The 25,351-nt window shown below is 42.0% G+C and overlaps 1 protein-coding gene and 1 long non-coding RNA gene across 3 annotated transcripts; one reads left to right on the top strand and one right to left on the bottom strand.

Annotated features, from left to right (window-relative positions):
• Window positions 1–188: 188 nt before the first annotated feature.
• sacm1la (SAC1 like phosphatidylinositide phosphatase a) lies at window positions 189–23,454 on the top strand. Of its 2 annotated transcripts, XM_031278980.2 has the most exons (21): window positions 189–415; window positions 4,539–4,636; window positions 7,541–7,615; window positions 7,691–7,818; window positions 11,621–11,770; window positions 13,378–13,437; window positions 13,530–13,563; window positions 13,660–13,761; window positions 13,951–14,036; window positions 14,428–14,514; window positions 14,603–14,671; window positions 14,749–14,828; window positions 16,592–16,690; window positions 16,773–16,911; window positions 18,176–18,245; window positions 18,351–18,423; window positions 18,522–18,615; window positions 19,146–19,238; window positions 19,323–19,380; window positions 22,446–22,620; window positions 23,437–23,454. In XM_031278980.2, the coding sequence occupies exons 1-20, from the start codon at window positions 387–389 to the stop codon at window positions 22,580–22,582; spliced, it is 1,761 nt and encodes a 586-aa protein (XP_031134840.1). In that variant the 5' UTR covers window positions 189–386; the 3' UTR covers window positions 22,583–22,620; window positions 23,437–23,454. The 2 variants fall into 2 exon arrangements, with proteins under 2 accessions (XP_031134840.1, XP_031134839.1); XM_031278979.2 differs by lacking the exon at window positions 23,437–23,454 and having other exon boundaries at window positions 22,446–22,858.
• LOC118493431 lies at window positions 22,528–23,007 on the bottom strand. The gene is made up of 2 exons (XR_004895385.1): window positions 22,785–23,007; window positions 22,528–22,752 (listed from the first exon to the last, which is right to left on the bottom strand). It is a non-coding gene; the product is annotated as an uncharacterized LOC118493431 (long non-coding RNA).
• Window positions 23,455–25,351: the final 1,897 nt, after the last annotated feature.

The raw sequence follows: 25,351 nt of genomic DNA, 5'->3' as shown, positions 1-25,351 counted from the left end.
AAAGTAAACAATGTGTGTGTTAATTATATTAAAATGATGACTATTATAGTTGACATTTAGAAGAAGAAAAAACAGCAAGTGTCCTTTTTTAATTTATTATACCACATGTAGGTACCTTTAGTTGGTTGAACCATAAACTGTTAATATTAATACATATATTAATACATAATATACAGTTTATGGGTTGAATCCGGTTGAACCATGAATGGGGTTGAACTACAAGTACCACCCACCGTCTCGCTTTACATGGATGCCAGGTTCTCGTGGGTTAAAAGGGAAAGCCGTATTTTAAGCACTACGCCCTCTACGGTTCTACAACTTGTATCTGGCAACACACACAGAACCCTCACTGCTGTCGTCACTGAGGTCAGGTAGACGGAGCGAAGATGGCGACTGCCTACGAGAGATACAATTTGTAAGTATATATACTATAGTTAATCGTTTTTAAAAAACCCTCACCTTGTTTCCACGTCAAATACAACACAAACAAGAGGCAAAGCTTATGATGCCTGAGGTAAAGTAGGAGCTGGAGTTCAGAAGTAGCGTCAGGTTCGATGACACAGCGGCTGAAGTTCGCTGACAGGCACGGCTGGTAACGTTAACGTTAGACAAGGAACCAGTCAAGTTTCACTCCACAATCATTCATTATGAAGAAATAACTTGGCATCATTATGTAGACTTGGAAGGAGGTGTATACGGCTGTCAAATTCCTTTAATCGTCAAACACACCAAGGAGGAGGTTTGTTTAGTGCGAACAGGGCGGCAGAAAGTTAGTTAACCTAACGTTAATGTTAGCTAGCAGCGAATGGTTGTTTAACGTTATAGGTGGTGGGTCGTGAATTTGAAATCAGAATATAATGTCAGTTCCATTCAGGGGTGACAATGTGATAGTTGTTTTGTGACACACATTTCTTTAAAACCTACGTTAAGTTGATTATTCAATGCTATGACTTACTCAATCAGCTGTCTGTGAAGCGAACACGGAAACTTGGTGAAAATGAAAGGTTAGCCATCTTTAACTTTCGTGAAAGTTGACAGAGCTCTGTACTTATTTCAGACACACCCTTGTTCAAATACGTTAGCTCATTCAAAAGGCGAGCTGCCCGGTCCTACCAGTCTTTCTTCCAGGTGTACTGTGTCTGTACACCTCGACCGTTGAAGCTGGTTCTGATGGAGCCACCCTGCACGTTTGAACTGAGGGTTTAAAGGATCCTACCACTGCTCAGTCTTACATTGCGTTATATCCCTCCCTGTCACAGTTAAATACACATTGTGAGTTTGTAGGCTCATTCCTAAGCCCCAATAAAGGTTAAAATAAAGGGGGTTTTGTATTAATCCATCTGGTACAGCCTGGTATTGTTGAGAAGGCTTTGGAACAGTATTCAGACCATTGCGGGAGGAGAAAACATTTACAGAAAATTAAATGAAATTGTTGTATGAATATATAAAATGTGAAGAAAAACTATGGACTCGTGACCTCAGAATTGATCTTAATCTTGGCCCTCCTGTCGACTCTTTTCAGGGGAGGTTAGAAAGGCAAAGTACAAGAATGTGTAAACACTTAAGCTTCATTTTGGAAATAGGTGAGTGCAGCAGTAAGGAAAGGTCCACATGTTTGTACAGTAGTAAATGTGCTAAACAATGCAAACAGTTTGGCGTGGACCTTAACAGTTAAGGGCTAAGTAATACTACCAGTGTTTCCCCCCCCGGTTTGTGGAAGACTTGAGTGCGTGTATTTGACAGGGTGTGAAAATGCAATTTCACATCATTTTAGACCATTATTATGACCATATCTGTGTCTAAAAGCTAGAGCAGATAATAAATAAATAAATAACACTCAACAAGCTTAAAGACCAAACTTGCTAAAGAAGGCCACTGGGGACCAACTCAATCATTAGATCTGATGAAAGTCTTTTAGTTAGTTTTGATGCTTGCTCACATTGATTTTACATTCATTCAGCTTAGGTGGTGCCCATACGCCTTATAATAGTAGGGAAAACCCTGACCACTTTGTTATCTAACAATAGGGTGGTTGTGTTCTTACAGCACTACAGGTCACATTCTTCTGCTGCAGGATTCCGAGCTGTGTGTTACTCAAGCTGCTGCTGCTGCTGCTGCTGCTGTGATCTCTGGTCCATTTAACATATTGAATCGAGTGGCTTTATAGGAAAGCTGCACCATGCACTTCAGTTGACGCTAAATTTAAATTTAAATTTTTGCTTTTATTTAATAGTTTGACAGTAGAGACAGACAGGCGATGTGAGGAGAGAGTAAGAGGATAACATGAAAGAAGGCCCCCCTACTGGGACTCTACATGGTATGCTCCTCAGACCACTTGGCAACAGGGATGCCCTATTTCACTGTTTGCTTGAGTTAAAATGTGTTTCATAGGCTGAAATGATCGTGTGTTTACTGTAATATAGTATATCCTTGACGTTCCACTTCCGGGATTGCTCCGTTGCCGACGGAAATTCCGCTGGATGTCACTCTTTTAGGCCGGATGTCCGTCACCTTCCTCTTTCTTTGTGTTGGCGTTCTAAACTCTGGTGGATTTCTGAGGACTATGGTTAACTGCTCCTCAGATCTCTGCAGGGTAAATCCAGACTAGGGCTGGGCGATATGGAGAAAATCAAATATCACGGCATTTTTGACCAAATACCTCAATATCGATACCGTATCGATATTGTAGTGTTGACTATTGGTGCTTTCACAAAATATTTACACTATGAGATTTTAGATAAATAATGTGGATATAATGACTAAGTTGGTAAAGGCAAATAATAGAACAGTCACTTACAAACACTTAGGCCATATTACGATATTACCTTATCAAAAATCTAAGACGATGTGTAGTCTCATATCACAATATCGATATAATATCGATATATTGCCCAGCTCTAATCCAGACAGCCAGCTAGACTATCTGTCCAATCTGAGTTTTGGACAGATTAAAACAACTTTTGAACGTACACACGTTCCCTCAAAAGAGGTTCCTTTCTGAGGCTATCATCGCGGCTTTTCCCGGTGCTTAGCACCGCCCAAGGCGATTGTGATTGGTTTAAAGAAATGCCAATAAACCAGAACACGTTTTTCTCCCATCCAGGAATGCTGTGTGGACTAGCCAGACCCTCCTCCGCAGCGCCACGGTGGAAGAGGGTCTGGCAAAGCGAGTCTAACTGTAATATGGAAAACCGACCAAGACAGGGAGGTCAGAGGTTACTATCAACTACAAAGGTATACATCCTGAGTCAGCAGGATTCAGGCTGCATATTAAAAAAAAAAAAGAAGTTCTGTTAGGTTAGTGGAGCTGGTCTGGGGCGCTGCGCTTCCCACTCCTCCTAGTGTATAGGATGGCTTAAATGCAGAGGACGAATTTCAAGTAGCGCCGGGATCGAAAAGTGTCTGATGGGATCATGCAACTAGTGCTACAGCGACTATTATAATAATACTAATAATAATACATTTTATTTATATAGCGCTTTACATGGTACTCAAAGACACTTTACAGTAAAACCAGCACATATAGCAAATTAAAAACAGATAAGCAATAAAACCAACACATAAAACAAGCCATTTAAAAACAATAAAACCAGTAACTATCAGGTGAGAAATGTAGGACTATTGTATGTGAAAAGCTAATCTGGTTTATGTCCCTTACTACAGCGGCATGTGCCGGTCATCAGAGTGGCATGCCGCACATACTGTTTCCTCACTGCAGGTGGAAGTGGTAGGCAACACTCAGTAACAGCCATTTTCCACCGGCTGCGTTCCGATTTTGTTTTTGCCACGCACCGTACCCCACCGGGAGCGTCTCCGAAGCGGAGTGTCTTGCTGCCCGACTCACAGATTATATTGTCTTTAAAAGTGCTTTACAGAACAATCCCGTGTTTATTAAGCTAGGATCTACCTTCCACTCCAAGCACTCCTGCAGTTAAACTCCATGCCTTCTCTCTTCTGGTGTAGTCCTGATAACAAAGATCTGTGGTGTCTGTTATGTTTTTCCACCTCCAAGATGAATCTCTCGTCGTCCGTGGTGTTGCAGAGGAGACATATACCATATTGGGGTGGGGTGTCTTTTGGTAAATTGACTGAATGCTCTCGCTGTTCCACTTCCTGCCCGGCTGTCTGAACGCCCCGCGTGAAAATAGATAGTATCTTTAGCGGAGCCGGGCTGAGAGCTGCTTCACACACGCTTCTGGGATGTGTCATGGCGCAGCTGGAGGAATATCTAAGCATTGACTTGAATGGTCGTGATTGCTTGCGGGGCCAGCGATGCCTCCGGAACGCAGCGCAGACGCGCCTGGTGGAAAATACCTGTGACAGTAAAGTCATTTCATGTATAAATGAAGAAAATGGGGGAATGTCTAACTATGAGGAAACAGGGAGAATTAGAAATACAGGCTGGGTTCTCTCTGCATTCGAGGTGAATTATCATCTGTTGCACATTGTGATGCTTGGTGAACCTGACTCTACTTGCAAGCTGTAATTTTACCCTGGAGGACAACTTCAACTTCAGCATCTCCCTTGTTCTCTCCCAGGCACACAACCCCAGAGAAGTTCTTCATCGAGGCCTGCGATGAGGGGGCTGATGCTGTGCTGGCCATCGACAGGGTCTCAAATGAGATGACCCTCACAGGTAGAAAGACTTAGACAGTTACATCTGACACTACAAAAACAAAACAGGTTAAGCTATGGACCTGCGTATAGACGCATGTCTCAGCACCTTTGAATCCTGAGCTGTTTTCACTCTCCAAATGTATTAGCTAGGAATGCCATAGAATTTTATTCTTAGAATACATCAGAAACATTAAAACAATAAACCTTACACTAGCCATGAATTGCCATGTAAGTGGTACTACACATGTTCCAGGACAGCTTCGTGAACACAATTTAAAAGAGTTTTTTTGCCTGCATGTCGACAGGTTTTCAACATACAGTAAATATAAGAACCATGTCGGCAGGACAATCTGAATCTTAGTTCTGTCAAGTGTACTGATAGTGTCAAAACCAAACAGAGCTCATTTTCGTAGATTGGTCATCAACAACATTAGACTCTGCAAAGAGTAAGTGTAAAACGTCTGCACATCCACACTCACCTACACTGGGACTGCCCAAGCTTTGCCCAGGTGCTTAGAGGAGATGTCCACTCTAAACTCTACAACACCCTGTCATCATACAGTCCTATGCTTCCGCCTTAAGGCCCTGACACAGCAGGTAGACGGCCAAGAACTGAGTGGTGATGAAGGCTGACTCTGGCGTCGCCTCACGTCGCCTGTGCCTTGGCCAAAAAGTTGCACGGGAACACACAAGCAAAGACGTAAGCTGACCTAACCCCAAACCCCACCCGAAGGTTCCTGTACTTTCAGAAAGTACTACCCTCGATCAGGGACTTTTTGTGGGTTAAAATATGTCCCTGGAACTTAATTTAGACCCTGGTCCCTGCAGTCGAAATGTAATGAGTTCCTCCAAAGGTTCCCCGCCCCTGGGGAAAGTTCCTGCGGTTGAAAATTGCCATTCCCACCTATGGGGAGGACATGCAAACTCCACACAGAAGAGCCCAAGCCGGCCAGCTGGGAGGCGACAGTGCTAACTGCTGCACCACCCTGTCGCTCTCTTTAAACATAACAACATATAACCAGTTAATTCTGTCGAGGTAAACATAGGAGAATATGGTATATAGATTTTTTTTCTTATCAATCTGTATTACAAATAATAGTTGAAGCACACGCCAGGAGGTTGAGAATACAGATTAAATATTACTAAATTAAATGATTACTTATTTAAAAAGCATCTAATAGGGCTTAATGGCAACTTTTTATCCCAAAGAGCACGTGTGAAAAGTAAGTTGTAAGTTGAAAAATGTAGAAGCGCAGAAAGAACTTTAGGGGCGCAAAGAAAATTGATCAAATAATGTTTTTCTTTAATAAAAGGAATACAAGGAGACATTTACCAGCAAAGTGATTTAATTTACAAACCCCAGTTCTAACGAAGTTGGGACATTGTGTAAAACTTAAATAAAAACGGAATACAATGATTTGCAAATCCTTTTTAAGCTATATTCAATTGAATACACTACAAAGACAATATATTAAATGTTCATGTTTGTTTTTTGCAAATATTCACTCATTTTGAATTTGATGCCTGCAACAGCTGGGACAGGGTGCAGCATGTTTACCACTGTGTTACATCACCTTTCCTTTAACAACACTCAATAAGCATTTGGGAGCTGAAGACACTAATTGTTGAAGCTTTGTAGGTGGAATTCTTTCCCATTCTTGCTTGATGTACGACTTCAGTTGCTCAATAGTCCGGGGTCTCGTTGTCGTATTTTGCGCTTCATAATGTGCCCCACATTTTCAATGGGAGACTAGTATGGACTGCAAGGGCCAGTCTAGTACCCACACTCTTTTTACTACGAAGCCACACTGTTGTAACACATGCAGAATGTGGCTTGGCATTGTCTTGCTGAAATTAACAGGGACCTCCCTGAGAAAGACGACGTTTGGATGGCAGCATATGTTGCTCCAAAACCGGTATGTACCTTTTCAGCATTAATGGTGCCTTCACAGCTGTGCAAGTTACCCATGCCACGGGCACTGACACACCCCAGTGGCTTGCCGCTTACGTGCAGAGATTTCTCCAGATTCTCTGGATCTTTTGATGATATTATGGACTGTAGATGATGAAATCCCTAAATTCCTTGCAGTTGTATGTTGAGAAACATTGTTCTTAAACTGATGGACTACATGCTTACGCAGTTGTTCACAAAGTGGTGAACCTCGCCCCATCCTTGCTTGAGAACGACTAAGCCTTTTGGGGATGCTCGTTTTATACCCGAACATGACCAATTAACCTGTTCACCTGTGGAATGTTCCAAACAGGTTTTTTTGTTGCCCCTGTCCCAGCTGTTGCAAGCATCAAATTCAAAATGGGTGAATATTTGCAAAAAAACTAAGTTTATCAATTTGAACATTAAATATCGGTCTTTGTAGTGTATTCAATTGAATATAGGTTGAAAATGATTTGCAAATTATTGTATTCTATTTTCTTTTTTTACTTTTTACACAACGTCCCAACTTCATTGGAATTGGGGTTTGTTTTTGAATACGAATGGTATGCTCGGTTTTTAATAGTTTCTGCTTCAAACTGTATTTATTTATTATGTAATTATTTATACTTTAAACTGTTTCAAACTGTATATGAATCAATGAAATGCAGTTGTAGTCCAGAAAATCAAAACAAAAGCAGTAGTGATTTCCTGTAGTGCGTGTTCTGTGCATAAGGAGGAGAAAAACACTCTGAACAGATAATATGGCCGGCATCTTAACACACACAATTCTACATCAGGTGAAGGTCATGGAAGCGACAGGCCGCTGCATCTGCAAAAAACGGCAAGGGTGAAAAAACCCTTACTGTTATTCACACATGTGCTCCTAAATACATTTTACAGTTCACGCACATCTGTTTTTGTTGCAAATGCGAGTAAAACGCTCGCACTGTCGAGCCCTGTCTGTTTTTGAGCATTGTGCTGCTTTGACAGGTAAAAAAGATGTCCCTCCCTCGGCGGTCACCAGGCCCATATGTGGCATCATGGGAACCATTCGCCTGGTAGCAGGTAGGCGCCGTGCTGACTCAGCATTGTGTTGTCTGTGAAGCCTGTACAGCTGTGACTTACCCTTACTCCTCACAGGCATGTACCTGATCGTCATCACCAGGAAGAGGAACGTGGGCAGCCTGCTGGGCCACGCTGTGTGGAAGGCTGTGGACTTTGACGTGATCTCTTATAAGAAGACAGTGCTGCATCTCTCAGAGATCCAGGTCAGCAAGACTATTCACCCCAAATCTGCAATAGACAATGATTCTTTAAGAAAATCCACATGTTAAGAGCAGATTAAATCTTGGCGGTGGTGTTTACTGATAGTTTCCATACAGGAACTGTTTAATTACTCTTCAATCGGAAGCCATTGTTATTTCCCAGCCCTGTCCGAAGAGAAACAAAACATTAGGGCTGTGCTCGATTGAAGAAATTCTTAGTCGACTAACACTCATTCAATTGGATCGACTAATCGATTAGTTGATTTAATCGACAGATCTGTAAATCTGAGTTTCTCCGCAAAGAGTCATGCAAAAGCACCACTTTAATTCTTGTGTTTGCCAGAGATGTGCCCGTACGTTTCTTGGAAATAAGTCATTCAGCATGAAAAAAGCAAAAAACATGACTAATCGACTAAAGAAATCTAAGTTGACTAAGACCAAAACGACCGATTAGTCAACTAATCGACTAGAGGGAGCAGCCCTACAAAACATATCTTTGAGTAATTCCAAAGCTGTCTTAGTCCTGCTTGCCTGCTGAGCAGTTCTCCCGCTGCATCAGATCTAAACTCTTCCAGGACCAGTCTCTGTACTGGACACAATCACATGACACTGATGCCAATTTTCTTCTGACTCTGGGGCCCTGTTTACACGTACATGGTTATTTTGAGACATTTCCCTTCGTTTGTGCCCTTCGTTTACACGCAAAACGGAGAATTCGCCTCTGAAAACGAGTCTTTGTAAAACCTCCGGCCAGAGTGGAGATTTTGGAAAACTTTGTTTGCATGTAAACTGAGACAAACCGAGGTTTAGGCAGCCGAGGAAGTGAAGAAGAGAAGAGAGAGGAAGTGATTTGTTGCTGTTGTTGCTATTTTCAGGATTCTGATTGGCTAACATGGGCTTAAGCTTCTTGTTACACTGCCACCTACAGGTTTGGCATGCTCTTGACAGCATTGACGGCATATATACACGGGTACATGTAAACGAACACTTTTCTGAAAACTGACAGCTGTGCACAATTTTATTTTTGAAAACGGAGAGGTTGAAATGTCCGTTTATGAAAATAGCCGGCCACGTGTAAACGTAGCCTAAGTTAGACCAGAGTATGTCCCAAAATGTTGGCATGTTTGTTTGTTTGTGTTTTTAACCTTAAAGCCCTTGGAAGCTTGTTTTCACATCCCAAAGGGTAATTTAGTTTTTTTTCAACTTTGACCCTATTTTCCCATGCATCGGTGTCTTTAGTAGTCTATATCCTTGATGTTCCACTTCCAGGATTGCTCCACTGCTGCAGGAAATTCCGCCCGATGCATATCTTCTCACTGATCTGGACCCATCTGAATGTTCTCTTTCCAAATCTTTTTACAACAATCCAATGTTATTTTAACATTTGTGGGTTAAGTATGCTCAACAAAAAAAATCTTTATACCCTTCGCCACCGGGGCATTCCCCTGTTTTTAGTTAATCATAGCCAATTGTATCTGGTCAGATGTAATCAATACTATCAGGGACACATTTGGGTCCTCTGACACTTGTAGCAGATTTATATAGTTTACATCAATATATTTGTGTCCACCATGGAACTTAAATTCAAATTATTATAATATTATTACTCAAATGATGTCCTCAATCCATTTCCTCACCAATTGTGGTTTTGGCTGCCCAGTGAGGTTTCTGTGATGGTAGGGCGTGAATACTGTTCCTGGTCCTGTTTGATGGTCCAGTAGACTGGGTGTCTGACAGGCGTCCAGTCTCAGTCTCAGTGAGACCTCGTGTTTCAGGATCAGTTATTCTTTTCAGTCTGGAATCACACTGCTATCTCATTTCAGTGTAGCAGGTAGCAGTGCATTATTAATCTACTTCTATTCTTGGTATGCTAATTGAAAGAGCAGCCTTAGCTGAAAACTGTGTGATGCATGGTAAAACACTGCAGTGTAGAACTAATAATGTGAAACAATGGACAGTTGGTTGTAGTAGATTAGAGTAGCAGTAACAGTAGTACTGTGTGTAAGTAAAATCACTGGAAAACCAAAATGTAAGAGAGCAGATGGAGTGAGTGAAGAGTGGAACACCAGGCTTCACTCTCTGTGCTAACTGGCTTAGCAGCCAGATCCTATTAGCCAAGCTCAAAAGACATGAAACTCAGCCCTGCTGGTTTCTCTTCAGAAGACTGAATGCAATGGTGGAAGCAGCACAACCTATCAACAGTTTAAAATGTGAAAGAGACCTAAATTGACTCTTGATTAAGCCCCTTAGTTACTGTCGCTAGCTTTCCTCTCGAGCACGGCACATATACAGTTCACAGTGATACTGATTGATTTGAGACCGAGGTAAACAAAAGCAGCTTTGCATTTCTAGTTGCCAACCGTCAACTTCGTCAGTTGGTCAACTCAAACAGTGTCTGGCAGATTTAGTCAGTTGTAGCTAGCTAATTCTGAGAGTTGGATGAAAATACAGTCTCTGAACTACTTTTTAATGTATCCAGCTGACTCCTTTTGAAACTAGAATTCTGTAATACAACATTCTTAAATATGCACATGATGGCTACCTACATGACGCCATGTTAAAAGTCAGCATCCTCACCAGATGTTGATTAATGTTGAAGACATGGAAATACAGGAGCAGCATTGTTGTGGTATTGCAGTGAGTATAGCGACTCCATTGCTGAAGAACTCATACTGTGTAAATTGAGACCGTGGTACCCAGGTCTCATTCAGGTCAGTGTCCAACATACTGAAATAGCAGTAGGTCATAACCTGTCTCAGGCAGAGAACTACTCTATGACTCCATAGATGACGTAACCGCTGTATGACAAGACAGTGCTGCCTCGAGCGCTCCCATCCCACCAAGGTTAACGCATAACCTTGACACATAAAAACACTGGATAAGACCCAGACATTCACAGATAAATGTGCTGCGTGTAATCTGGGGTACCTACAACGTGACTTGTTACTGAGGGAAAAATAGTTAGTAATAGTTGTAAATGCTTAGAGGATTGAAGAAGGACCTTATTTGGTAATCTCTAAATCTTGTTTGTCCAGCATGAGTTTAAATCCTCCTTCAAGAAAACAGGAACTTGAGAGTTAGGATAGCACTACACAACAACATATTGTGGTTGAACTTTACTGCTTAATCCTAATTTTCCTCCATCGAGACTTCCTTAAATGCTTCTGTGTAATCACATATCCTGAGGCAAGCTGCTCCTGAGTTTTTCCATAACAACTAACTCCATGTTTACTGAGATCACTCATGCTCTGCAGGCCTTAAACCATTTAGATTTTACCACCTCATGACTTTTCTTCTAACAGCACCCTCGGGTCACTTGATATTTTAAGCCCTGGTGGTGGTAAGGCTTTAACAGTAGCTACTTTACCAGTCCAACTATACCGATTGGAATGTGGGTAAAAGAGAGAGCTGGTATCAGAATAGTACTCGATATGGGCAGATACTAGGAGAGAAAAAGTGGGATCTGTGCATCCCTGACACTGTTGTTTTTTTTACAGGCAGCTCTGTTAATGGCACAGCAGAGCGGTGCAATTCATTCCATATAAGAACAGCAGTATGAGCAAAGATGGCTGAGTGTGGTGAAAGTACCCGGGTGTTTTCCGCTCTGCCTGTTCTCCAAAGTTGACTCCGAGTCAGCTTTTGCAGAGCGGTAGTGGAGTTTTAGTTAAAAAAAAGCTGCCTGTGAAAACCCAGCGTAACACATACAGTAGCATTATAACATGCCAATGCAGTTCCCTGCACTCTGCAAAGTGCCTCATCATGAGTTTTCCTGAAAACTAAAAGTCTGTTTTCTTTTCTACTCCAGTCTCAGGAGAATAAGACTTTCCTGTCCATGATTAACAATGTGCTGACTACAGACGGCTTCTACTTCTGCACTGACTACGACCTGACACACACTCTGCAGCGGCTGGCAAACACCAGCCCTGACTTCCAAGAGATGAGTCTGCTGGAGAGGGTGAGACATCAAATACATTACCTTACAGACGTAAAACAGAAGTGGTTCTAGGGTTGGGCATCATTTGGATTTTAACAATTCTGATTCCAATTCCGATTCTTCCTTTCAATTCCAGTTCTTATCGATTCTCGAATCCGATTCTTTGAGGGGTGGAGATGAAACAGATCACATGCCTATTTTCACAAATAAGAGGAACGTTTTATTTTGAGTCAATGGTAGTATGCAGTTTTACAGGGTTTTTTCAATGTAAAATAAAGCCACGCTAGAGCGCTGCTTACTGTGCTCCAAGGCTGCAACACAACAAGCGCCTGGCCGCTTTGGAAACCAAAACTTGCGCATATTAAATTGGGAAGTGATGATCGGATTTATCAGGAGTAGGTTATTCTATTGTTTTTATTGTCACCAAATCCCATATGCAAACCCCAACCAACAAATATTTGATCCCAGTAACTGTGTGTGTGTGTGTGTGTGTGTGTGTGTGTCTGTGTGTTACTATATTCGTGGGGTCCAAAAACCGGGGAATACAGTATACTTGTGCAGTCTGCACAGCCTTGTGGGGGCCAAAATGCTGGACCCCACAAGGTTAAAGGGCTGTTTGAGGGTTAATACTTGGTTGTAGGATTAGGGTTAGAATTAGGTTATGGTTAGGGTGGGTGTTACCCACAAAGATAGTGAAACAAACGTGTGTCTGTGTGTCTGTCTGTGTGTGTCTGTGTCTGTGTGTGTGTCTCTCTCTGTGTGTGTGTGTGTGTGTGTGTGTGTGTGTGATATAGCTTCTTCCTCTGTGACATAGAGCTCCACTGTTAAAACCATTGACTGTAAAAAATAATGGACGGCGCTTCCGGGCCTGACAAGTGAAGCTAATGCTGAAGCTCTTTAAAGCTGCATTCTCTCTAACTTCCAGCATGGGGCGACTCCTCTGGCTCCATAAAGAAGTCTATGAGAAGTTTATTGTTAAAACACTGTTGCACTGGGTGACATGTTCTTGATTACCATGAACACACACTAGTTTATTTTGACTCAATCCCACACACACCGTCGTGCTGCCACAAACGCGCACTAGAACACCAAATGTTGATTCATCCGCTGCTGAAAATAGTCCCTAACAAATTTCCTTCTGTTTGAGTAATGTTTGATAAAATCAACAGTGACCAGCTATTTGGGGAAATTACTGAGCCTTTCAAAATAAACTGTATGTATACACTCAGTTTATTAGGTACACCTAGCTAAAACTAATGCAGTCTAATACAACAGTCCTGCTATAAATCCTCCCTTCGTGAAGGTTAGAATTTTGTTGTTGCTGTAGAGAGGTGTTTTTTCAACCGCATGATCACTTTAGCTAGGTGTACCTAATACACTGGCAACTGAGTGTATTTGTGAGTTGTTTTTAAAAATGTGTATCTTCAGTAGAAACCAATGGGATGAGAGCCACACAGTAGGGAAGTCCAAAAGTAACGAGAGACTTACAAACACATTAGTGGTTTTGGTCTTTTCTTTTTGGTCTTTCATTTGTTTCCCATTAAATTGATCATAATCATAGAGAGGCATGCGTTTGCTTCTGTGACTGATGAATAATGTGTTGATGTCGTGTTGCTTGTGGTTTTCAGGCAGATCAGCGGTTTGTGTGGAATGGGAACCTCTTGAGAGAACTGGCTGCACAGCCAGAGGTAACGTATACCGTATAACTCGGGACCTGTGGCCCATTTGTTTGTTACTGAATGGTTTTGGAATTACTATCACTATCACTATTTCCCCACAGCTTCATAAGTTTGCACTTCCCGTTGTCCATGGATGTATCCTTTTCACTGAATGTCTAATATTTTCTAATGGAGCATTGGGGCATTTTATCAATTCTTGAGCAAAGCCTTTCCTTGACCCTCCTTGTCCAGTCATCGTCATGAAGCCATGTCGTATAAACGGAAAGATCTTTGAGTGGATCCTCATATCCAGGAGAAGCTGCTTCCGGGCCGGCGTCAGATATTACCTTCGAGGTAAAAACTCCTGAAGCAATGTCTTTGTTGAATTGCACCAAGCATTGGTTGTGGAAGTTGCATATGGACTAGCAGAAAGCAAAGTGGCTGATGTCAACACATTGAAGGTAGAACAGAAGGTAGTGTTGTCGACCTCTCTACTGACACCGCTAACTGCTCATGGCTGTTTCTGTCCTGCTGTCTCCTCAGGCATCGACTCTGAAGGCCATGCTGCTAACTTTGTGGAGACTGAGCAGATAGTTTTGTATGAGGGAGCAAAGGCTTCATTTATTCAGGCAAGTATAAAGGGCAAGTCATACTGTTAAAGACTACTTGAATTGGTACCTGGCTTTTTCTACATCGTTCTGTGCAGCCTTTTTCCCCGATGTTAAATTGTTTAAAGTAACTACAAGAAGTTTTTAACTGGTTATGAAACAGTCTCAATTTAATATTGATGTCAGACCCTGCTGCGGTAAAATGAGAGGTTTTCTAAAGGGAGTCTGGCAGCTGCAGCTCTTTGCGACCCGAGGCGATGCTGTTCATGGAAACACTGCTGCTATTGTCCACAGAGCCCCCAAAAATCAACACACAATGAACGTTCCTTGTAGTAACTTTAAGTTTGATGGACTTCTGTGCAGGATTTCAGAAATGACATTTCAAGACAAACCTTTTTTTTCTCGTCCCCAGACACGAGGCTCCATGCCCTTTTACTGGAGTCAGAGGCCCAACCTCAAATACAAACCTAAACCTATAATCAGCAAAACCACCAATCACGTAAGAGCGGGTCTTTTCATCTTTGTGTGTGCTTTTTAAATGGTGAGGTGTGAAAATCCGATGCTAACCACTGGAAACCTTCGTACAGATGGATGGTTTCCAGAGGCATTTCGACTCTCAGCTCCTCATCTATGGGAAGCAAACTATTCTGAACCTGGTAAGGACCCTTTTTCAAGCTCAAGCAAATATAAGCAAATGCGTCTTCGGCCAATTTGTGTGTTCTTGTTTTTCCAGGTGAACCAGAAGGGCTCAGAGAAGCCTCTAGAACAGGCTTTTGCCAAGATGGTGTCTGGTATGAACAACGGTATGCTCAAGTAAGTATCACTCAATGGCTCCTACAATTTTTACTTCACAATGATGTCATTCAGTGCATTTCCCCGCACTTTAGCACCCAGGTTACTCAGAGACACCAGGTTACTTGAGTAACCGGACATGCACTGCAGTGACTTGGCTACTGTAAATCAGTGTATACATGCAGCAAGTCAGTAATCAGATTCCTCCAACACACCTGACCTTATTGGAAGTACTGCGTACGTACGTGCGTGCGTGCGTGCGTGCGTGCGTGCGTCTTTCAAATATCTCATGAACCGTTTATCCAATCTACTTCACTTGGTTTCCTGGGTACCCAATGGGGTTTGGATTTTGGAGCAGTTTGGACAACACTGGATATTTAAAAAAACTGTGGATAAAACTAAACGGCCGAACAATAAAAGTTGAGGAAAAAAATTGACTTCCCTGGAGCACGAGCAGATAGCTGACAGGAATACGCAACTGTTGTGTTGAAAAAGGCTGAGAAAAAAAAAAAGGCGCTACCATAACGCTGGCTCTTCCGTGTCTACCCTTCACAATAAAAGCCCAGCTTAAATTCACTTAGAGCATTTCGCTAAGAGGAAACTCAATAAAAAGCCATTTTGCCAACACTAAATATTAAACAAAAGCCAAACACTATATTGTATTAAGTTGCTGTAAATTCACCACTTCTAAACAGAGGCAGGCGATGCGAGACTATCTCGGAGGTGACCACGCGAAGACAGCAGATTTCATCAGACTCACCCTGGGTCCGGTTAATTACGTGTGCTGCAAACTAATAACATTACCGTCGGCGAAATACCCCCGCAATTAAATCCATACTTCCTGCCTGTTTGGAAATGAACACCGCTGCTGAAGTGTTAAGGATAATAATGACGAGACGTCATTAAACGCTGACTGACGATATCAACATAAAAGACAACACTAAAATGTAGTTGAACAAAACTTTTTTGCATTGCCTTCCACCTTTTCTTTCCACCCCCTCTGTCTTTGCCTCTCACACACACACTCACTCTCCCATTCTGGTGCCCTCTGTGAGGGTGGTTGATTAACGCAGCTTTTTGCTGATTGGCTCTTATAACGGGCCGGACTCCACATTTTAAGTCAGGTAAATGTAGTAGTACAATGTCTTCCTCTGATGTAGAAGTACACTGTAAGTCAGTAGTAGGGTATACAGTGGAGTTGCATATTAAGTGGTTTGGGGTCCTTCTGTAAGTAATTTTGGGGTACAATTTGGTTCTGGAGAATGCTACAAGCAGCAATACCACAGGCCAAGCAATCGGCCCGTTCCAAACAGGCACATTTTGAACGGGCACTGTACTAGTTATTTTAAATATGAGAATGCATTGCTCAGTGTAATTATGTCTCTTTTCAGCCACCTGCTCCACTGTTACTCTCTCTGCAGTCTTTTGTCACGCACATGCTTGCTCACTTGTAAAAAGCCGATTAGAAACCCAGGGTCCCGTACACACAGCAGAGAAATCTGCTTTCTCCAGGAGAAATCTACCTGGGGAAATCACCTAGCCCCATTACAGAAACCAGGTTTAAGAAGTCAGCTAACTGGGGAAGGCCAGCTGTAACTCGTTACTTTGGTTTAGTTTGGTAGACATTTTTTAATTTTCCCATTTATCTTTTCTTGACAACCGTGATGACTGTGATCTATTTCTGCCACCTCTGTAACAATGAATGTTCTGGTCAAAAAAACTTGATGAAGTCATGTCCTTCTAATGTGACTTTGACGCTGTGACACTGTCTTCTCTGTCCTCAGTTACATAGCCTTCGACTTCCACAAAGAGTGCAGCGCCATGAGATGGGACCGCCTCCAGATCTTAGTGGATGATGTCGCAGAGACACAAGAGGAATACGGGTAACCCAACCGGCAGCTCTTATGGACTAATATCTGTTGTTGTGTACTGTGTGGGAATATTCCGACTTTTCTCTATGTGTAGTTACTTCATGGTGAACTCGGAGGGGAAGACGGTGGCCCAGCAGAAAGGAGTCTTCCGCAGTAACTGCATGGACTGCCTGGACAGGACCAACGTCATCCAGAGCCTGCTGGCCCGGCGCTCCTTACAGTCTCAGCTTCAGGTATTTCTAAGCCCACTGCTGCTATGCCTCTTAGAATAGCAAAATACTAATATAATACTTTCACAATGTAGGGTTTAATGTTACTGTTGGGACATTTTTAATCAGAGATGTGTGCTACTCTCTCTCAATTCAATATAAGGGGCTTTATTGTTTTTAGGTTGTCAAAACATCTGCACGTTATCTCTATATGAACTAAATGGTCCACAGTGCAGTAAGTGTACTCTACCTGGTAGCGTTGTGTGTCCATCAAAGCTTTTTTTCCTGAGGCCACTAAGCGTTTTTAGTGCTTAGCTGTGGGAGCGCCGCAAAATCACACGCTGCTACAAACAGCAGCGCTGAGTGTCGATTCTGCACAGAGCGCTGCATGTTTGGAGTTTGTTTCTGCTCACAGACAGTTGAAGAAACGTTCAACTTTGGGTATAAAAAGCTGCGCTCGTCACTGTCACTTTTTACCCAGCTGTCCAATCACAGTGAAGGAGGGGCGGGACAAATACCACAAAGACCAACCCTCACATCTGACATGTACAAGTGCTGGACCGCAACAACAGAGGACAAAAAGGAATACTGCTGGGCCGTATACAGTATCTGTCCTCCTAGTACTCTAGCCTGTGCCGACCATAGATAGTAATAGTAAAGTAGAGTAATAAGACTGATGCTGACGCAGCCATTTTTACTTCTGTGGATATTCCGTATCATAGCAACCAGACTCAACAAAGGCGTCTCAGCTGAAAAAAAAACACTGTGCCTCCAAAGCGCTCTAGCACTCCCAGCAGGGTGTTTTTAGAAGACCGCCTGGTATTTGCAGCAAGGAAAAAAGAATTGGTGGACACACAGCCTCATAAAAGTAACTCCAGCGTCTGTCCGACCAATGAGAATTTGGTCGTACAAGAGCCTATCGACCAACCTGGAGCCTGGAGACGTCAGCCCTAGAAAAATATATTCTGCCATGTTACTGTGAAGTTAACTAGTTGGGTTGTCATGCTACTGTTTCCAATACCAAGAATAAACTTTAACATTTTGACTATTTTTAAGCAAAAAAAAACTTACTAAAAGTTACTGAACAAATGGATTTGACCAGATAGATGTTCAGATTTTGGGTGGTAGATCCCTTTTTAAATGCATGTTTTCAGCCAAGTGGTACATCCCATTTTTGCCATACACATGTTATCTTTGAAAGATAAAAAGGTAAGGGAATTTCACATCCTGCTCACGATGAGAGGCCTGAATCTTGACCAGTTTTTGTGTTTTGCCTGTGTGTGCACAGAGGATGGGGGTTCTGAATGTGGGTCAGCGGATTGAAGAGCAGGCTGAGTTTGAAAAGATCTACAAGAACGGTAATGTCTTCTGTATGCCTGACTGTGCGCATGTGTTGTGTGATCAGTAGGAAGTGTAGCCTGTGATTGTACCCTCACTGTTCTCTGTGTGTGCTCTTTAACCAGCATGGGCTGACAATGCCAATGCATGCGCTGTACAGTACGCAGGAACCGGAGCCTTGAAAACAGACTTCACAAGGTACAGTACTGTCGCATCCTATGTGCGTTGTTTTCTGGAGTCCCCCTGCAGTAGTATCGCCATGGCTGCTGTTTAATCCAGCTTCATTTCTCTCTCAGGACGGGGAAGAGGACCAGGTGGGGGCTGCTGATGGATGGCTGGAACTCAATGATCCGCTACTACAAAAATAACTTCTCTGATGGATTCAGACAGGTAGGATGTCTCAGACATGATTTGTTGTAGATCCGTCATCACTGAAGAAAGTAGTACAGTACCAGAAAAATCCACAGTTTCAATCTTAATGCCCAATCACAGAATGCTGGGAAAACTTTGCCATGGGCTAAACTAACACAAAGCTTCCTTAAATGTGTCAGTGAGGAGAATAAATATCAATAGATTCAATAGTAATTACACTCACAGTAACTGCACTTTATGATATAAACACCTAATCTATAGCAGAATCTTTTTAACAAGATTGTGGTTAAAATGTTCAAGTTGCATAGTAGTCTCACGGAAATAAAGAAAGGGCATAGCATGAGCATCCACATGATAATTCTGTGCATCTCTATTTCCTGCTCATGCCACGCTACAAGCTCCAACCCACATATAGCAAGCTTTACCTCTCTAACCTTTCATGTTTAACATTTCAATGAAGCTGGTTGTGAAATGAGCCCCAATAAGAAAATAAATATGATTTGGAATACTGTGTAGCCAAGGTGTCAATGGGGTTTTGTTGTTTTCAGGACTCCATTGACCTGTTTCTGGGTAACTTTGCTGTCGATGAGTCTGATGGACCCACTCCTCTTCGTGTGCAGAAGGACTGGAAGTTCCTCACGGTCAGTATATCAGCGTTTTCTCTCTTATCAGCAGCAGGTAATGGGACTGTTAGTCTAATGCTTTAAATCCTACTCTTTTTGCAGCTGCCCATTATAATGCTGGTAGCATTTTCCATGTGCATCGTGTGTCTTCTCATGGCTGGTAAGTTCTATATAACTAAGTTATAGTTTTAAAACAAAAGTATTCCCAAATGAGAGGACTGAAAGTTGTGGGGGGGAGGGTATTTCAGATGCTGTTCCACAATCGAACAAGCATTTTTTTTTTTTTTAAATAATGCCTTTATCCCAAACGAGGATGTGTGAGAGTCCAGTTTTGTTTCTAAAAGTCTTTCTGTGTTCAGCTCTTCAGTACTTTATTTTTTTTTTTAGGTTCAAACTGAATTTCTGTGGTTTAGAGTTTAGTTTCACTACTGCGTTCCTGTCTGCACGTTCACAATTCAGCCTTTTTTTTATGTGTAATGATCATTTTCAGCTGTACAGAGCCATGTGAAGTTACTGCTGATGCAAACCAAACGTTGTCTGCTGCTGCTTCACATTAACCATTCAACCAGTAAACCACTGTGAGGCTTTTAATGTGAAGAAGCTTCAGAAAATGCAATGTTTGTTTGTCAAAAAGTTATATGAGCTTTGTTAGTGTTCAACCCTGGGGGAGCCTCAGAGAAGGCTGAGTGGGAAACTATAAATGCAGACCTGACGAGTGTCCTAGAAGGCTTGAGCAGCGATAGGAAGCTTGATAAGATGGAAACATCATCTGGGGCTACGGAGCAGAACGTCGGAATTAGGGACAGAAAGGAAAAGGCGCCAATGTTAGAAAGCAGGTTTAGAAGGCAACAGGAGTTTGAGTTCCTGTTCAGGGAGAGAAGGCAGCTCAAGAAGCAGTGGAGGAAGGCTTGTGAAAGCAAGAAGCAGGGAATCAACCTACTCCAGGGAAACATCAGATGTGTAGCAGGTGGAAAAAGCGACTGAAAATCCGTCTACCACCCGTCACGGCCCTGGACAACATGACGACCATGACCGGAACAGCACCAGGCGCCTACTAGGGAAGCTTTAAAAAAAAAAAATCACAGGAATGAAAATCCAGCCATCCAAATCAAGAAGCATCTCGATAGTCAAAAATAAACTGATGGACAAAGGTTCTTCATCAACAAAGAACCAACTCCAAGGGGGGTCAGAAAAGCCAATCAAAAGTCTTGGAAGATGGTATTACTTGAAATTAAAGGGAGAAGGTAGACTGTCAAGAATGTGACAAACAGCAAGCAATATCTGCTCTCCACCAGCTCAGTGGAAACAACTTGTGGGAGATGGAGACACAGTCTAGACCACAGGCTCAGCAGATTTTAGTTTCTGCCTGTAGGTCGGGAGAGGATGAACCAGACAGTGATCAGAGAGTCCTAAAGCTGCACAGGGGACAGAGCGATAGGCGGCATAATGTGGGGTAGCACTGGCCCAGTGTGGTATTGTCCCTGGTGGGACACTTAATGTGCTGTCTGTATTTTGGGAGTTCTTTGCTGACGGTTGCTCTGTTGAAGTCCCCAAGAACAATGAGCAGGGAGTCTGGATGTTTTCTCTCCACGTCAGTTATCCGCTCAACCAGGTCTCTGTACCAAGTCACATGCACCGGTGCATGTAGAGCAGAGACTTGTGTGCACAGCACAAATTTTATGTGCACGTGTTATTTCGAGCCCTGTGACCTGGGAAGAATAATTGCATTCAATTGGAAATCATCTGTGCCCCCTGAGGCATCCCTCTGGCCTAGCAACCTGGACCTGAGAGGCTCCATCTAGTTTGCAGTTCTCCTATGACCCACTACTATCATAATCTTATACAGCTCCCAGACTTGACATTGACAAGGACTTTTTTTTCCGAGGTTTCATATCTCTTTTTTTTGTCCTCTCTTACGATTTTTTTATCAGTAATGTGTCATTATGTTTTGAAAAAGGTTCAGGCTCATTCTTTTGTCAAGTGAAATTGATGGGAGGGCGAGTGCTGGAGGCACGGTTCAGGGGAATGGTCTATAGGTTGACAGGTTTATCAGAAACATATTTATGATGTATTCATCATTAATATTTGTTTTTCATTACCATAAATATGTATTATTGTTGTCTGTATCTAGTGTAACTCTTTGAGTTTGTTCTATAAAAACATTTTGCAAGAAAACAACAAAATATGTGACGTATTCGGCACAATTGAGTCGGTAGTTGAGTAGGGAGGAACAGTGTAAGCAGAAACGGCCGATGAGTTGTTACACTGAGTCTAACAGGCTCCGTAGTGACAGCAGCATCTTAGCAACGCAGCAGCTTCAGTCCTCCATCATCCGGGGTCCACACAGCAGCAGCACAGTACTGCTGTGCAGGCAGCGCTCAGAGCCCAACACACAGTCACTATTAGTGCCTGACCGATATATCGGCGGGCCGATATTAGGCATTTTCCAAACTATCGGTTTCGGCATTTATAATGGCCGATAAATGAATATTTAAAAAAGAAAATAAAAACACCCTTCAACCGTGTTATGAGTGTTGGCGTCGTATAGTTTGTTCACCAGAGGGCGCTCTACAACGTCCCTGTTGGCAACACTTCGATTTTTTTTATTGTGTTTTTGTTCAAAGGACTTTAAGTTTCATATCTTAAGTTTGTATTTTTATACATTTTATTTATTAGAACTTTTAATATATTTTGTTGTTCCTCTGTTCTGTGGTGACAATAAAACAAACAAGTTTATTTTTAAACTGCATTATCATATTATTTAGTGAGGACTCATAAATAACTACAAATAACTAATGTTAGGGAAATCTGTTTATGTTTTGTTACGCGTTTCTGGATTTATATATATATATATATATATATATATATATATATATATATATATATATATATATATATATCTCAGCCGATATATCGGATTTTTAAATCACCAAATATTTGTATCGATATCTGCCTTAAAAATCCTTTTATCAGTCAGGCTCTAGTCACTATAGATGCCAAAAGCAAATAGACTTGAAGCCTGAAAAGATGCTTCAGCTCGCAGCAACACGTGTATAGAATGAGTGAAATGCGAGCTGTTACGCCGCCTGTGTAGTAGACGGCTGTTGAATCTGTTCTGTCATACGTATGTGAGATGGACAACTTAAACAGCTCCCTTGTAGATGAAGAGCTGCAGGTTACCGGTTCTCGTGGTTTTTGAATAAATGACTGCGATTTGTCTTGTAGGTGACACCTGGACAGAGACCCTGGCTTACGTGACGTTCTGGGGGGCTGCTAGTGCCATCACAGCCACCATCATCCTGTTTAACGGCCAAGACTTTGTGGACGCCCCCAAACTGGTTCACAAGGAGAAGCTGGACTGAGTGTGTGTGTGTGTGTGTGTGTGTGTGTGTGTGTGTGTGAGACGAGTATCTGGGCCCGGCAGGTTCATATACCTGGTGATCTTCAGCGTCTTCTCCCCCCGGTCTGGACTCCGACTGATCTGCCCTGCAGACTTTCTCATCCAAAACCATTTGTCTGCAACATATTTTACCTTCTTCAGTTGTACTGCACACACTCCTTCACATGGTTTACATTTAATTCCTTACATTCCTCATACTGTCTCTTTAGGTTGGTTTGTTGGTGTTAGGTGGTCAGTTCTACAGTGGGTCTGTGATGGCACTATAGTTCACGGTTTCAGTGTTCTACAAAAAACACTACATTTTCTCATTTTAAATCTGTAAACATGTTACAACAAGCTTTTTTCTATTTAGCTTTGTGGCACACTTCATAGTTAAAGCCCGTGCACAGCCGCCCCCCCCCCACCACCACCATCACTTGTGGGCAGCACAACAAGCTGAAAACACAGTAATGGTGATACGGTGAATACGTTGGCAAACAGTCCTTTACTTGTTGATTTGGTGTTGGGCAGGTAGTGAACAGCGGGTTATTAGAGCTTTGTCAGTGCATAAAAATATGGATTAGTGAAGATTTAAAGATATTTAACGTAATTATATTCATCCCAAACAGATTATTCATTAATGTCAATTAACCCGTCACTCAAAGATGTGGTTCTTCAACATGCCATGTACGTATGTAACTGATGCATAGAGCACTGTTTGTGGTATGTACATGTTGAGTTTTGAATGTAACAAGCCTTACACATATGAAATATAAATATTTGGCTAATCAGTATGTAACTGGAGTGAACAATGTGTCTTCCTATTAAGTTAACTTGGTGTGTGTGTGTGTGTGTGTGTGTGTGTGTGTGTGTGTGTGTGTGTGTGTGTGTGTGTGTGTGTGTGTGTGTGTGTGTGTGTGTGTGTGTGTGTGTGTGTGTGTGTGTGTGTGTGTGTGTGTGTGTGTGTGTGTGTGTGTGTGTGTGTGTGTGTGTGTGTGTGTGTGTGTGTGTGTGTGTGGGTGGGTGGCGCTCTGGTGCTGTGCTCGTTTAAGTTTTTTTTTGTTAAACCCCTGTGGGAGAAACAAATTGACCAATTCAGAGCTTTGCATGCAGGATTAAGAATGAGGGTGTTGTCTTCCTACATCTCTAGTTAGCTACCTACCTACATCCATGAAACATGTCGACAAGTGTGGCTGAGCTGGACACAGGTTGTTTTAAGCCGCCTTACAGTCGGTATGATGGGCATACTGCTTCCATAGTTTACCGTGCACTTGTTAATTATGTTTCAGTCTAGTTCACTTTCCTGTTTCCTCACTGAGGTTTGGGGTCTGTGTTGCTACGGTCTACATACCTGCCCCACACTGCAGAGCACACACTCGTTTGAACCTTTCATCTACTATTCAAAGACATGAATGGGCTTTGAAACCTTCCACTGATGTTGATTTAAAATGTACTATAGGTTTAGGCAATTGGTTACCATGCATTGTTATTCTGTATATGATTTAACATGCAATCTGTGTGGTGTTTTGATCATGTGTTTAAGATCCTTCCTGCAAACATTATCTCATGTATCAGATGAGTGATTGATTCATTTTTAAACTATTGTTAATTCAGAAAATGTTGACCCAACTGCTCTGATCCTGTTAGCTTTTTGAAGATGTCGTCTAATCATGATCTGAACTATGTAACTTTGTGTCAGCTCCACTTACTTACGGAGCCCCAAAGTTGTTTAAAAAAAAAAATCCTTAACAAGAAATAACTTGTGTGAATAAGATGTTAACTTGTGCAAGCAGGGTATCTTGTGTGAACAAGAAGATATCTTTTGTAAACTTACTGTTACAAGATAACTTTGGCGTACAAGATGACCCCTTATTGAGACAAGATAACTAACCTGCATAATAATCGCTTGTGTGAACAGGACAACGATGTGTGGGAATAAGATAAAACATGCACAAAATATATTGATCTCTTATTTACACAAGATAACATTTGTGATTAAAACAAAATCTTTCGTGACTTCAGGTACTTCCTGTAATTTCTGCTGTATTTGATGGTCTTTATCAGCAAATGGAGCTGCGGGCTCAGTTGTTGTTGAGTTGCTAGTAAGCTACAGTAGTGAGTGGAATGGGTTTTTTGTTTACTGCTTTTCACAAGAATAAACATTCGCCCTAATGTGTGCAGTGTAGGTGAAATCTGTCTTGTAATGCCTGTACATTTCTGTACATTTTAAAACAAGTTGATTTGCATTTCCAGATGTAATGCAGTATAATGTGTGGGTGGAAGGGATGGTTTTGACAGGCAGTCAGCACCTTATTTGATTTATGTTTGGACATTGTACCCATAATATCCTGATAGTAAGAAAACAGAAACAGATGCGAGTGTTTGTGTCCATCATGTGCTGCTGCGGGGGGAAGGTTCCACGGTGTAGTGTAGTGTTTTTGGATGTGATCATTATATCTCTACTGTGGTTTTTGTACATGTTTTGCTTGTGAACATAATAATGGGGCCAATGACATGTTACTGTGACATAAAAACCTTCTCAACTGGTGTATGATGGGATGTGCGTGGTATACCGTGACTTACTAACTTTACCGTACGACAACACGTACATTTGGTTCCAGGGCCTTAGCTTCCTGTCAGTTCATTCTTCGTTCAAGGAAACAATATAAAATAAATATTCACGCTTATAAAATGAAACGCTTTCAACATCTGTTTGCAAATTGTTCTTGGGATCATTAAGAAATTGGGTCCA

This window comes from Sander lucioperca, chromosome 16, assembly GCF_008315115.2.
Source record: "Sander lucioperca isolate FBNREF2018 chromosome 16, SLUC_FBN_1.2, whole genome shotgun sequence".
In the NCBI taxonomy this organism is placed as follows: domain Eukaryota; kingdom Metazoa; phylum Chordata; class Actinopteri; order Perciformes; family Percidae; genus Sander; species Sander lucioperca.
Note: the sequence above shows the minus strand (reverse complement) of the source record. Positions and strands in the feature narration are given on the sequence as shown.